Genomic DNA, 16,051 nt, shown 5'->3' on the forward strand with positions numbered 1-16,051 from the left:
TGCCATAAAAGGGCGCCAATTAGATACTGACAGGTTGAGTAGCGAGACTGGCTACTGAAGTGACGTCACCAAGTTCCATGGCCCCCACCATGATGTGTGTTATGTATCCATGCCTTCCATCCACTTGGAGAGATCATTTTAGGGCAATATCCAAAGAACAAGTTAAATCCAAAGCTCCAGTAGACCCCAACAGTGGGACAGTGACGCCCACCATTAAAAACTCCTAGATGCCATAAAAGTTTTAGAACAAGCTGATATTTGTGTTTTCCCTTCTTTTTAGGGCTGAAGGTCGGGTGTGTTGAGTTGGGTTGGTGCTCAACCCTAGCCCAACCCACGGTTCCTACACCTCAACTCGAACCCAACTCAACCCAACCTCGGGTTCGGAATTCTCAACCCAAGTGGGTTCGGTCGGGTTGATTGGGTGGATACATGCTAATATTTTCATGATTGTATTAATTAATTATATTTAAATACATGTCTTATTTTTTATATCTATGATTTTATTAATTATATATGTAGTTATTTATCGTAAAGAACTTTATTTTTTCTAAACAAACAAGCTGAAATATAGGACAACTACTCATTTAAAAGTCGTGTTGTGTAACGCCCAATCTATTTGTGAGCGAAATCTAGCATGTCTTGTTAGCTCGAGTCATTGGAAATGATGTGAACTAATGAGACCCGACAACATAGGAATTTCTTGTCTTCCACATAGATGATCCACATTTAATTATAATTTGTAAGTAACTTATATACTGATCGGGTTCAGGTTGGGTCGGGCAACCCAAGACCCAACTCAAGCACGACCAAAGTTTTATCGGGTTAATGTCTGTATAGCACAAGCCTGAGATGAGACTCGACACATCTTGCCCAATCCCAACCTAACATCGGGTGGGTCGGGTTGAACCCACCCAGCTTTCAGCCCTACTTCTTTGGTATCTTTTTTAACTTGTGAACAGATTGGACTTCAAATAAAGATTATGGTAGGCCTCAGGATAGTTTCAATTGTGGGAATCACTCTTCTCACTATTTTGTGGTGGGGTCCACCACTGATTTTTATGTACCTTATTCTTTGGCTCATGCCCTAAAATGATATCTCAAAATGAATGGACGGTGTGGATACAACACATACATATAATGGGGCCTACGTAACTTGGCGACACCATTTCAGCAACGGACTCGCTACTCTGTATCTAATCCGCGTCCATAACTAAAAAGCCGCGTATATACGTTTAAAAACACGGGTGACGGATCACGTCCCCTCATAGATTCATACAAATAATTCCTGAGAAAAACATTTATACTCTGGCCAAGTGCAATGGATGACATGCATGCACTTATACATCACTTAGAATTTGCATGCAGCTTATGCAAACAGTTAATCCAAATTAAATGTTAGAAATTACGTTTTAGTTTATATGTATGCATAGACGCATGCTCACTTGTGCACGGGCACTTTTGCACATGTGTCAAGGGTTCTAATCCTAACTGTCCATGTTATCCCGTATCCCATGAAATTATAGGGAATAATTTTCACCCCTATATAAAAATCTGGTAAACCATAGCAAAGAGAGAGGCAAATTAAGGAAGTAAATTACTTTCTTTTTCCATAGCCCACCAAAATTTTGAATCAATGTAACATATAGTGTGCAGTTCAGTGTGTGTGTGTGTGTTGGGAGAGAGAGGGCAAAAATTTCGCTTATTTGACCACCTCCTCATCGGATTCGCGGACTTTTGTTGGACGGTTAAAAATGAAAAATATCCACCGATCCTATTTCAACGGATAACTATCCAGCAATATCCAACGATCCTATTTCAACCGATAAGTATCCAGCAATCGGCGGTTAGAATTCTTCAATGAATATGATTACGGGACTGTGACGTAGAAAAAGTCTTTTCAGGGTTTAGTTGGTTTAGTTTGAGTTAGTATGTGATATGTTTATAAGTTTTGAGTGCCTGCGTATCAAGAGTCATAATCTGCAGAGCATCAAATAAATCCCTAATTCATGGATCGATAATTCGACGGAGGACGTGGAGTTATATGATACTCAGGTTGCGTATGACGCTTAATACACAGGCACTCATAATTTCTAAACGTGGAACGTATTACCTCAAATAAAACCGGCTAGATTGTGCATCCACTGTCTCCAACTTACAATCCCAGGATCAGATTGGATGAATAATCCGAACCTCTGATTCTTGGACAGTTTTTTATAGATGACCGTTGGAATTTTTCACTTTCAACCGTCCAATAAATGTCCACCAATCCGATAATTGGAATTTTTGGTTCATGTTGCATCTAAACCGGGTTCCATAATTTTTTCTGCTTAATTCGACCACTTTTATGCCACGTGTGCAATTTTAAAGTAATTTATAATGCCTGCGTATCATCCATCAACTCCGCCAGAGTATAAAGTTTTTCCCCATTCATGGCGATCCAGAGAAAGAGTAAAAAAGAAGAGGAAAAAAAATTAAAAAAAGGAGGAGAAAAGTGTGAAAAGTATGGAACGATCTAAGACAAGCGATGAAGAGCTGTGAAAATTCGTTTCTGCTCAGTCTCGAAGCAGCTTCTGGTTCCGCATAAGAAATCCCATTGCAATAGAGAAAAAACATGCACTCTCACTCTCTCTCCTCCCGAGCTTCTGTTCTTAGCTCTTATCCTTCTTCCCGCGTTTCCTCTACAAAGGTATGATCAGCTTCTGGTCTTGTTTTCCTCCCCCTCTTATTCCATTCTTTCTTCTCTCTGATAGTTGCGTTTGGATATGAATCGTATATTATATATGTGTGGTTGGATTGTCGTGATTTCTGCAAATGGGTATTGTTTTTCTGCTCAGTTGGATTCATGGGGTGCGCTTTGATTGTTGTGATTTCTGCAAATGGGTCGTGATTTTCTGCTCAGTTCTTTCATGGGTGGCGCTGCAAATGGGTCTTGATTTTCTGCTCAGTTGGATCGAAGTGTGGCGATTGGATTTGTTGTGTTTTCTTCCAATGGGTCTTGATTTTTGCTCGTTTGGATTCATGGGTGGCACTTTGATTGTTGTAATTTCTGCAAATGGGTCTTGATTTTCTGCCCAGTTGGATTCATGGGGTGGCAGTTGGATCATAGTGATTTCTGCAAATAGGTCTTGATTTTCTGCTCAGTTGGATTCATGGGTGGTGATTGGATTTGTTGTGATTTCTGCAAATGGATCTTGTTTTTGCTCAGTTCGACACATTGGTGGTGCTTTGATTGTTGTGGCTTCTGCAAATGGGTATTGATTTTCTGCTCGGTTGGATTCATGGGCAGCGTGGGTTCATCGCGATTTCTGCAAATGGGTCTTGATTTTCTGGTCAGTTGGATTCATTGTTGGTGCTTGGATCATTTTGATTTCTGCAAATGGGTCTTTGATTTTATGCTCAGTTGGATTCATGGGTGGTGCTTGGATTGTTGTGATTTTTGCAAAGTAGTCTTCATTTTCTGCTCAGTTGGATTCATGGTTGGCACTTGGATTGTTTTGATTTCTGCAAATGAGTCTTGATTTTCTGCTTAGTTGGATTCATTGATGGCGCTTGGATCATTTTGATTTCTGCAAATGGGTTTTGATTTTCTGCTCAATTGGATGATAACCTTAATTTGCGCAATCATGCATCACCCTTTGCAACAAACATGGAGATCTATGGAACTATTCACATACCATAATGGTAGTAGTTTCTTTGGATGAGGATCGATGAGGATAGAGATTAATCTCAATCACCTACCTGAATAGGATGCCATCCCCTTTGACTGTTGATGAGGATGGACTTGATTTTCTGCAACTTCCACCCATTTAATCCATTGCAACTCCACATATCTCCACAATTAAAGAATCCATGTCCATATGAAGTTACTTGCATATGTAGGAATAGGGAAAGCACCACCACTTGTACGTATCTGAATCGATCACAACTTAGATGGGGCCCACCGGTGTGCTTAAATCCAAATAGTCAAACGATTATTGTGTTTGATAAATTTAATCCGTTGATAATTTAAGGCCCACCTAATAGAAATCTTACATTCTCACACTTGGGCTACATTGATCAATGTCAAACTTTCGGAAAAGATTTTTTAATACTATTTATAAAACATATTTCTTTGAAACCTTCTAATGGGTACCCACAAAATTTTAAATCACTACCGTTGGATGATATGAGCAAGGTTTTTTAGATCTCGTCCATTAAGACCACCAATATTGGATCATGATAGTTACTAGTCATCACAACATTAATCTTTACAAGTGAGACAAATAACGGTCACGGGTGCTAGTAATCCTAACGATATAGATCTATGACATGGAAGTGTGGTATGGAGATTGTATGCCTAATGTGATCACACATGCCTATCTCCAAGTGGTCCAAGTCCAACCGCCTCTGTTAAGAGTGGTACGCTCCAATGGGACTAAATTTTTTTGCTTACTCATAATGCATGTGCATACTAAAAGTGAAGCAGGAAATAAACTGTATAACAGAATCATCAATAATAAATAATTGAGATCTCTAAATGTTTGTACATTAATCAAATCAAGCTAAACTTTCACTACTCAAATATATCTCTGGGATCGACTATTCCCAAAGAAGTTACATGTTCCTTAAATAGCGTGATAGAAAAGCTTCTAGTGAGTGGATTCATATCATCTATTTCGTGCCAATGAGTTTTACAGATGATGGGGACATCATGCACACTGTTCACAACCCCAAGTGTAGGGTCGCGATGTAGTAATAACTCGGTAAGACCGAGGTTGAATCCACAAGGACTAAACTTGTACGTATTATGAAAATAACTAAAACTAGAAAAAAGCCTAAATTGAAATTTGAATAATTGAGAGTAATGGTGAATGATGTTGATTAAAACTTATGAATTTAAAAGTGGGAACTAGGGTGCCAAGGATCCCCTTGTAGCTATCAAGATGCTACCTTGCTTGATTCAATAAACACAATTGGAATTGGAGTCTTATCCTATCCAATTGGAAGATAAAGTAATTTAAATTAAATCTGAACTTTTCATTAACGTAATTCTCAATGGAGGAGAATTGTGAAGATTGGAAGGGATTCCATCACCCTACCATGCCCAGGAGATGATGGTGAGCAACAGGATTTGCCAATCTCACTATCTTAAAACAGGAAAAGAAGATATCCAAAACTATCACAACATCTATTGTAATTTGGGTCACAATAAATTATAGAAAACTGAAAATATTCCCTTAATATCAAACTAGAAATCAATGAAGTTCAATAAGAATAATAATCAAAGCAAAATAAACATCCTAACACGCTACAAGCTTTATCTCTTAGCCCTAGTTAAGAGGTTTAAGCAACCATAGACATGATTGAAACCAAATCTCTTAAACAAAGCATGAAAATTTAACTAGCGAAGAAGAAAAATTCTTTGACAGTTGCTCCACCCTTGTGCTATGCTCCTTGAGACCTTTCCAAACCCTAGAAGATGCTTTGGAGCATCTTAGGGAGTCCTATTTATAGTTGTGGAACTCTTAACTTTTGCACCAAGTTGGAAAAATCTAGAAACCGCCTCAAATTTACGCACTCTACGCGGTTTCCCAAAATAGACTTAAAGTTTCAGAATCCTTTTCAGGACAATTTCAGGAATATGTTTGTTTTTAGGACAATTTCATGATTCCTTTTCTTCACTTCAAGTCTTTGATTCTCTTCATTCCTCACTTGGCTTTCTTGGATCTTTGGCATGTGAATTCTTCATTAATGACTTCCAAATCTCTAAATCCTCATTCAGTAATCTTTTGAGCATAAATCTTCATTTTGGCATCAATTTCACCTTTAAGCTCTTGAAATCATTTCGCATATGAAAACATGCATAATTAAATCGATTAAGCACTATCATGTTTATAAAACCAAGGTATAAATAGGGGGAAATATGCAATATTTCACACTCAACACACACGCCCCCTCTACGCACGTATTCAAGGAGGCGGGCCCTACTTTCCATTTGGATCGATGACGACATCTTTAGAGGGCCTCATAATTAGAGGCTGCGTTATGGAGTATTGGAGTGGACCCGATCATCACAGATTCTACCATTAGATCTCATGATTGTGACCCACTACTTTAGATGATCTATGATTTTGAGTTTTGACTATTTTTGTTATTAGAAACTTCATGAATGGCTTTGATTACTTATATTAATATTTATTTGCTTTAACTTTTGTATTAGTGCGCGCACATGGTGCAAGAGTAATTGTCTTTTTTGAGTTTAGGGTTTTCTTATAAATATAGCAATCCCATGTAGGTATTGCAATGATGTTTTATGAATAAAGATTCCTACGTTTCTTCCTCTCTCTCTCTTTGGGTTGAAGAATCGAATTGGGTGCGAAGCCCTCCCTTCCTCGAAGGGCTAACTACCGTGGTGGGAAGCCACATCCGCTCCAAATCATCTTCACATTCTTACGCACCATATCCATCACCCTCTACACCCTTTCCACCTTCAAATTCACCAACTTTTGTATCCAAGTTTTCTTCTACAGCAGTGCACAAATAGATTTTCAGATTCTGGCCCATCTGAGGGGCTGAAACTTCAGCGGAGTACTACTCACACACCCTGCGATGGATCGATGTGAAACTTGGTATGGAGGTAACCCATCCCTGGCCGATCCCAGCCTAGAAGTCGGTTTTCGACTTTGTAGGCCTCACACACATGCGGACGACTTGTCACGCACGTGCGTCCAGGCCCATTTGCGGTCCACCGCCCGTGGCTCATTCCAAGTTCTCTTTTTCCTCTATTTCTTTCTCTTTTGACTAAAAAAACCCCTTAATCCAAATCCCTAACCCTAAAGAGTCTCAAATCCCAATTATCCTCAATTTTCAAACCCTAGATTTTCTCCCAAATTGAAACTTAGTGAATCTCTTGAGTTGGGAACAATCCTTTATAAGAATGGATGATTCTTATACTCCTTTGGGCACGTTTGGCTTATAATTTTATTTGATCCAGCACTAAAGTTGTGTAGGCTTGGACCCCCATGGATTCCCCTTTTTGAATGTTAGATAGTATGTAGGATGTGAAATTTTTTGACTGTTTAAAATTGGTATAATCTCAAGCTTGATCTCTTGCATTCCATATTTAATTTCATGTCCTACATTAACAGACACTTGACGATTCTCTACCCTCTCCTTCTCAACAAGATATTTTATGTCAATGTGCTTTGAGTTGGACGAGTGCTTGTTGTTATTGGAGAAGTTAATTGCAGTTGAATTGTCATATAGATTTCTGAATGGTTTTAGGATTAGCTTTGTGACCCATAAACTAGGAAAAAAACTTTGAGGTCATATTGCTTGATTTGTGGCTTTGTGACAGGCTACGTATTCTTCTTTAATAATAAATGAGGCCGTAATAGATTGTTTCATGCTTTTCCATGACATAGCTCTATCAACCATCATGAAAGTGTAGCAAGCTTGCTATCGAGGTAGCCAACAAAATCTATCTGTGTATTCAAACAATTCTAGATGATCGGATCTTCGATATGTGAGTGTAAAGTCCCTTGTCTGTTGTAAGTAGCACAATATTTTCTTTGTGGCTATCTAATCGTGCATCCCTAGATTGAAAAGACACCCTACTCAACATTCTAGGGCTAACTCATCACCCTTCATGATAGGTACTTTGCCAAGAGCACAATCTTGCATGCCAAACCTTTTGAGAATCCTATCAATATAGGTTCTCTGTGACAATCTAATCAGTCCACATGATTTGTCATGGTGTATCTCAATGTCGATGACAAAAGTGGCGTGAAAAAAATTCTTTCTTCTAAAAAATTTGATATTAAATTTCTTAGTTTTGCGCAGCATTCCAATGTCACTACTAGCCAATAAAATGTCTTTTTTTTTTTGAAAGATACTAGACAATAAAATGTCATCAACATATAAGATCAAGATCATGAATTTGCTCTTATTGGTTTTTAGATAAATATACTCATCAACACTATTTACTATAAAACCAAATAGGAAATTGCTTCATGAAATTTCAGGTATCACTAGTGTGATGCTTGTTTCAACTTATAAATGATTTCTTAAGTTTGTAGACCAGATGTTTTGAGCCGTTGGTTGCAAAACATTTCAGTTGTTTCATATATATGTTTTCATTTTGATCTCCATTGAGAAATATAATTATAACATCCATTTGCTGTAGCTCCAAATCCATATGAGTAACAAGGACCATTATAATCCTAAAAGAGTCTTTCTTTAATAATGGAGAGATTGTTTCTTTAAAATCAATTCCTTTGCGCTGATTAAAACCTTTAGCAACTAATCTATCTTTGCATTCTTTGATATTACCATTAAAATCCTGCTTGGTTTTGAATAGGCATTTACAACTAATCGGCTTAAACCCCTTTGGGCAATCCAACACTGTCCCAGACTTTGTTGTCCTTTATAGATTTTAATTAATCTTTCATGGTGTCAAACCATTGGGAAGAGTTGGCACTCTATTTGGCTCATGAAAAAGATACGGGATCCTTTTCCACCGCTATGTCAAACTCGTGATCTTGCAAAGGGGATTGTAGATCTTTTCTCTATTTGTGATTTTCTTAATGGCTCATTATTCTGAATTGAGTTTTGTATTTCCTCTTTAGTGGGTTGTATTTGAGGTTCTACATGGTGATATGTAGCGATTTTAGGCTCAAATACAAGGCGAGTTGCCACGTTACTAGGAACAACTATGGTGAGAATCACGGTTCACTCTTCTTTAAATACAATATTCCATTGGTAAATTTGTACTCCCATTATTTTCATTGTCCTCAATAAACCTAGCATTCCCCAGGGTATCCCAAATCGGTTACGTATCGGCCGTAACGACCGATACATAACGGTAACGGTGGGACCCGTTATGCGATACAGGGTCAAAATGGCCGTTACGGAATTCTGTGACCGTAACGGCCGTTACGTCCGTTACGGACCCATAACGGCTGTTACGGGCTCTAAAAAAAAAAAAAAAACACAAAAACAAAAAAAACCTTACCTTTTTTCCTTTCTTTTCTTCTTCTTCTTCTTCTTGGGCAGCTGCGGCTGCGGCTGTAGTTGCGCCCTGCTGCGGCTGCGGCTTCTTCCTGTTCTTCTTCTTCTTCTTCCTCTCTCTCTCTCTCTCTCTCTCACACACTCTCTCTCTCTCTCTCAATCTCTTCTTTCCCCCTTTCCCTCTTCTTTCCCTCCTTTTTTCTTTTTGGTTTCCCTCTCTCCCCATTTTTTTTTTATTTGCAGCAGCTAGCTGCTGTAGGTACGTGTCACGCAAAGACGAGCGCTGACACTCCTCGAGCTCCGAGTTGTACGAACGGTTCAAAGGAGATCAAAGTTATATGGGCTCCACAGTGATGTATTTATTACATCTACACCGTTCATCTATTTTCAGAGAGCATTTTAGAGCACCACCCAAAAAATGAATTATATCCAGAGATCATCTGGACCACACCAAAAATAGCAGCGGAGATAATGATTTTCACGGTTAAACAATTCGTAGGGCGCACGGTAACATTTATTTTCCATCCAATCTGATCAGACCCGAGTGGGCCCCACCATGATGTATATATTTTATCCATATCGTCCATCCATTTTGCCATGTCATTTTAGGTCAGGATCCAAAAAATTAGTAATATCCAAATCTCAGGTGGAGCACACCATAGGAAATAGTGGTTATAGAATGCTCATCATTAAAAATTTCTTGAGGTCCACTGTAATGTTTATTTTCAATCTAACTTGTTAATTGGGTCACATTGATGTGGATGAAGGGAAAACACACATGTCAGCTTGATCTAAAACTTTTCTAGCCCCCAGTAAATTTTTAATGGTGAACGTTTAATTATTGTTGTTTCTTATGGTGCAGTCCACTTGAGCTTTGGATGTGCCTCATTTTTGGGCTCATGCCCTAAAATTATTTGGCAAAATGGATGGACGGTGTGGATATAACACATTCATCACGGGTGGGGCCCAAAAAACATTGACACGTGTGCTGCACTTTACAATCTGAGTCCCTCCTAATTCAAGCCTTAAAAAATTGTACACAAGACATATATTAACTTAAAATTTGGCAATTAAATTATGGACTGCGATTGCTAACTCACAATGCCAAAATCAAATTGTTTGAATAGTTTTAATTGTTAATTTGTGGACTTTTATTTTTTAAAATAGGGCCTTTTGATTTTTGATTTTTGATTTTTATAATGATTCACTATCCAATAAATGTCCATCAATTTATAAGTGGGATAATGACAATAAATGGCATGAATTTGAGGCTGATTTGGAGAATAGATTGGTCCTCCAAGTCAGCTCCAAATTGGCAACGCCATCTACCTGAATTTAATTTCATTTTTTTAAAGAACTACTGGGAGAAATGATATCAAGTTGTTAAGTATATAAATTACATATTTAGAAAATTAAATATATGAATTTTGTAGTCAAATTCAAGTTACTTGGTTAAAAAAATTAATTAGACAGTCCGATACAACTTCTCACCAAAGAGTGGACCGTTACACCACCATAAATATGTTCCAATTCATAAATGAATGCATATTTGGAATGCTTAGAATATTCCGGATTTAATCCATATTTTTTCATATTTTTTTGGCAAAAAAAAATAAATTGCGCCGTTACAGGCCGTTACGCCCCCGTTTCCGTATCTGTTTCGGAGGGCACCGTTACGCCAACCGATACCGATACGGGACACCTTGACATTCCCATTCTCCACAATCCTAATGGTGTGGGAAGGACAATAGAATCTAAAGCCTTTTGACCTTTTTGGGTATTCAATAAAGAAGCAACTAATTGTCCTGGTTCAAATTTTCTTTCTTGCAAATTATAGGGTTTGGCTTTTGTAGAATAATCCCATGCATGAAAATATCGCAAACTAGGTTTTCTCCCTTTCCAAACGAGATTTTCGGTACAACCTTAGGACTTGATTAAGGATATGCACTGTGGTTTTGATCGTGTCACCCACCGAGAGTCTGGCAACATAATATTACTAATTATGTTTTGCACCATGTTGTTTAGGGTGCGATTGTGCCTTTCAACTACTCCATTTTGCATGGGGTCCTAGGTATGGCGTATTGGGTGACGATGCTATAATCCTATAGGTATTTAGTGAAGGGCCTTGGACTGTGACTTGATTCGTCACTCCTTCCATATTATTCACTACTACTATAAGATCTGAAGACAATAAATTTTTTTTTTTTTTCTTTTCGAGTGAATTCTTAACTTCAGCTTTATAAATTTTAAATGCATCTAGGGCATTTGATTTCTCATTTATAAGGTACAAGTATTCATAGTGAGAATAGTTGTTGATGAAAGTAATAAAATACTTATGCCCATTCCAAGATGCAATAGGGAATGATCTGCAGATGTCTATATGTATTACTTTTAAGAGTCCTATGCTTTGAATGGCACTATTCTTCCTGGTTCTGGTTTGCTTTCTGTTTATACGGTCAATACAAACGTTAAGGTCTGTAAAGTCTATAGAGTGAAGAATTCTTTCTTGCACGAGCCTTTCCATCCTCTCACGAGAGATATGACCTAATCACTTGTGCCATAAAATGGAGGAATTTTCACAGTTTAATATTTGCTTAGAGCCTCTCTTATTTCCCTGTAAAGTATTGAGCCAAAGACATACGAGATGTTCAAGTCCAATAAACTGATCTTTCCATTTTCACATTTAAACACATACTAAGCTATCCATTTTCAAATTTAAATACAATCACATTTGTCTAAACAAGAAATAAAAATTAAATTACGCCTTATGGAAGACATGGACAATATCTACTAGATCCAAAATGTAACCTAACACTAAACTAAGCCTTTAGACTTCAATGGTCTCCACCTTTGCCCTTATGTCATTGCCCTCATAAATTAATCTTTTTGCATCAGTTGTGGCCGGCTTTGTAGCATGCGTTGCATGAAATTGCATATGTGAATAGACGCACCAAAATCTATTCAAGAATCCATTGACACATTAGCTAGATTAGATTTGAAACTGACGAGAACAAAGTTCTTACCCTTTTTGTGAGCTATTCTTTAAATTTAGTGCATTCATTCTTTTGAAGGCCTAGCTTCTTATAGAAGAAACAAACATCATTAGCCTACTTTTTCTTTGATTGAGTTTCAGGTTGAGGCTAATTGCCAGCTGTAGTACCTGAGGGTCATTTCTCAGTAATTTTTTTTTTTGTTCCATTATGTCCTTGTTTAGAGGTTACAAGATGAGTATTATGTGCCTTTTCCAACCTGCTGAGTCTCTCTTATCTTAAACGCACTGTGAAATCAATTCATTCAATGTCCACTTCTCTCTTATCTTAGCCTGCTTTTTCTTTGATTGATTTCCAGGTTGAGGCCGATTGCCGGCTGTAGTACGTAAAGGTCATTTCTCTGCATTTTGTTTCATTTTCTTGTTTTATTATGTCCGTGTCTAGAGGTTACAAGATGGTCATCATGTGCCTTTCCCAACCTTCTGAGTCTCTCTTACTTTAAATGCACCGTGAAATCAATTTATTCAATATCCACTTCTCTCTTTGAGTATTGTAATTGATTTGAAATGGACCAAATTGAGGAGGGAATGAGAAGGGGGAGGTTAACATCCATTTAACATTTGTTGGGTAGTGCCTAATTTGGCGGAAGCTCATTTGGCATCCAGAAGGGGGAGGCTCTTTCGGAAGGAAAGATTGGAGAATTGCTCTGATCAATCCTTGATCTATGTTGCTGCGGATGGCATGGCACTAGCCAATGATACTGGAGAGTGTTTGGACACAAAATTGGAGTTTTGGGTAGTGCCTAATTTGGCGGAAGCTCATTTGGCATCCAGAAGGGGGAGGCTCTTTTGGAAGGAAAGATTGGAGAATTGCTCTGATCAATCCTTGATCTATGTTGCTGCGGATGGCATGGCACTAGCCAATGATACTAGAGAGTGTTTGGACACAAAATTGGAGTTTTGGAGGAAGTCTCTAGAGTTGTCATCATGACCACCATAGCCTCTTCCTGTTTCGCCATTCATCCCTATTTAAGCCCTATCTTTGGTAAATGAACAAGGAAGACTCTAGAGTCTAGAGGTTTAGAAATAGTGGTACTAAGAAAGATGAATAAATGGAACGCAACTTCAGTGGGAACAGTTATAAAAGTAAGGTTTTAACTACGTCAATATCCAAGAGATTCCTTAGAGCAACACAATTCTTTACCTTGGCTTTATAATTTAAAATGATGGAGAGATTGTTGAAGATGTTTGTGGCAAAATTAGAGTTGGGTGAATGACGAGGAAGTGTGCCTCGAGAGCTATGTATGTGAAAAGTTGACTCGACTCGATCAAATTTCAAGACTTGAAAAAAAAAGCTCAATTTAATCATGACTTGGTTGACTTGACTATCAACAACATTTGAAAAAAAATGTGATAAATCCCTACTCGACTTGCCAAGACCTGACAATATTTATAAAATCTAAATCTTAAATATTACTGAGTCTTGGTGTTCAAGACTAGGAAAAACTTGACGGAGTTACTTGATTCAAAATCTTTCTAGTTGACTTCTCAAGTTTCAAAATTTTTCTCTGAAGTGCTGTATGGTTGCCGCATGCCGATGGAACTCAAAGAAAGATTGTAATAGACTGCTATTCAATAGCCATGCTATATGGAGTAGAGTGTGGGGCAATTAGGAGGTGGTGTAAAGGAAGGATGAGTGTTGCAGAGATGAGGGTATGGAGACTTATGTTGGAAGATTATGATAGAGTTGAGAATGAGGTCATCTGAAGCATCCTAGGAGCAGTCCCAATAGGAAATAAGATGATGGAGAACATATTGAGATGGTTTAGCCATATGTTGTGAAAGTTGAAGCCAGCCTCGGCAAGGACAACAGCGTTGGGTGTAGCTGAAGGGCTTGAACTTGGGATGAGGGGAAGACCTAAAGGGTTTGGATCGAGATGGCAGCAAGGGATGTGAAGTCTCATTCACTTACCAAGCACACAACCTTAGGAGTGATTGGTGAAACAAGATTCATACATCAACTCCAAACTGCTGGGACAAGGGTATTATGATGATGACGACAACGACAACGACAGCGAAAACGACATTGACAATGGTACAGTATCTATGTTCTAGAAAGTCCTTTAGGTATGCAATCAGTGCATTTTGACTTCTGATGCATTGGTTTGCTTTGGACTCATTCCTTAATCCTATATTAATCTTGAATTTACTTATGGTTGTGGAGGCCACTCCTGGATGCTATGGAGTTCGATGGTAATCCCTAAATAGCTGCCTTTCTTGTCTGTCTGTGAATGATAAGAATCTCTGTTGGGTTGGCTTTGCAAGTTGGATGGGACTAGTCCTCGATGTGATGGACACAGCGACTCTCCTCCTGCTTTGATGATTTGCTCAACAAATCTAGGCACATGAGATGGCTTTAGATTGTAATCTTTCCCTGTGGTCCCATGGATAAATAGAGGGCATGGAAGGTTTGTGATAGGAATGAGGGCGTGAAACTTCATTGATTGCTTCCTTCTGCTCAATGTATGTAGACGCTTTTTTTTTTTCTTGTTTTTTTTTTTTTTTTTGGGGGGGGGGGCTGTCCTTTTTTTTCCCTCTTGGGGATCGGTGGAGGACATGGAAGGTCAATGAAAAGATTGGCCCTAAGCAGTTAGGAGGGCGTATGTGAGGTTGGTTCAGCCGTCATGTATCATATGCGGGAATAAAGAATTAGAATATTTTCCAGCATGGCAGTTGAGCGTGATATAGATGAAAGTTTAGTTGATATGCGGAAGAAAGCATTTTCATTGGTTTGCTTTGTCCATATATCTAGCTTGCTGATAGCAGACTGCATGTAATTATGGAAAGTTTGGGCAACCATGTGAGGTTCCTGATCAGCTCGTGCTCTCTCTTTGGGCATTAATTGAATCTCTATTTAGGACTTCGGCAACATAGGGACTCTTGTTACTGGAGGATTGGAATTTTATTCGAAAACACAAGTTTCAATGCCATCAGATTGTTGCTTGGTTTCTTGGCAATTTGAATAGAAAGTCACTTGAGTGTTTGTGGAATGCAGCATGAGCAGGGACTGCTTTGTGATTGGAATATAAAATACTTTTTTGGTGTAACATGCTTATAGATATTTTTGATGATGTAAACAAAGGGGTGCACTCCAGTGGTACGGGTACCACCGTAAGCTATGGTGGCACAGGCCAGATGTGTGGCCCACGTGATGCATGCATAAAATCCAACCCATCCATTATATGCGCAAACACTTGTTACGCCCAAGGTCCTACAATCAGGCTGATCACTGAATCAGGTGGGCCATGCTACAGGGAACAAATTGGGGAGGAACTTCCACCCTCGATTTTCGTGGAGAGCCCACTGTGTTGTGTATATAAAATCCATGCCATTCAGACCGCTCTTATGGTGAAGGGTTCAAACAAAAATCAGGCTGTTTTGAAATTTAGGTGGGTCCCTTTGTTAGTCAAGGGTGGGCGTCCCCCATCACATTGTTCCCTGTGTTGTGGACCACTCGAGTGTTCAATCAGGCTGATTTTTGCACCTTGGAGTAATATGAGGTGATGCATCTGATGGACGGCTTTGATGGCCTTCATAAATCTTACGAGCCCCACATCTGCTAGATACAACTTGAACGCACCCCATAAACAAATACTTCGACATCCACGCACTGAATGTAACTATAAGCAGACTGTATGCTTAGACAGATGAATTAACGAACATGATTACTCTATGTGCGTTATTTTGAAAAAGGTGTTTAACTGATGTGCTTGCATATCTGTTTAAAGTTTTTTTTTTATTTTTATTTTTTATAGAGGTAAATGTTCATTTCTTTTCCAACAGGTCTCAAGAGAACACCTATCTCTTGCCAAACTACAACCAATTTTTGGATCCAATAGGTCTAGGAGATTGGTTGGGAACTCTCCATTCCTGTTGCCACAGAGACTATCAATATATCGGAAGGTATACTTATCATTTACCGCTTGTGAGAATACTAAGGAATGATGAAATATTCTAATAACAAGAAAAAAAATGACTGATGACTGTTCCCTGTATATTAGTACTGAGCTTCTT

At 38.5% G+C, this 16,051-nt stretch overlaps 1 protein-coding gene across 1 annotated transcript in view; it reads left to right on the forward strand.

Moving 5' to 3' along the window:
• The first annotated feature begins 2,460 nt into the window (after nucleotides 1-2,460).
• Nucleotides 2,461-16,051, forward strand: part of LOC131237050 (1,4-alpha-glucan-branching enzyme 1, chloroplastic/amyloplastic-like) — a 51,524-nt gene continuing 37,933 nt past the window's right edge. The window contains exons 1-2 of the mRNA XM_058234689.1: nucleotides 2,461-2,686; nucleotides 15,821-15,940. Coding sequence (XP_058090672.1) covers nucleotides 2,612-2,686; nucleotides 15,821-15,940 — 195 coding nt within the window. The 5' untranslated portion in view covers nucleotides 2,461-2,611. The remainder of the gene's footprint in view (nucleotides 2,687-15,820; nucleotides 15,941-16,051) is intronic.

Source organism: Magnolia sinica, chromosome 2 (assembly GCF_029962835.1).
Source record: "Magnolia sinica isolate HGM2019 chromosome 2, MsV1, whole genome shotgun sequence".
Lineage (NCBI taxonomy): Eukaryota > Viridiplantae > Streptophyta > Magnoliopsida > Magnoliales > Magnoliaceae > Magnolia > Magnolia sinica.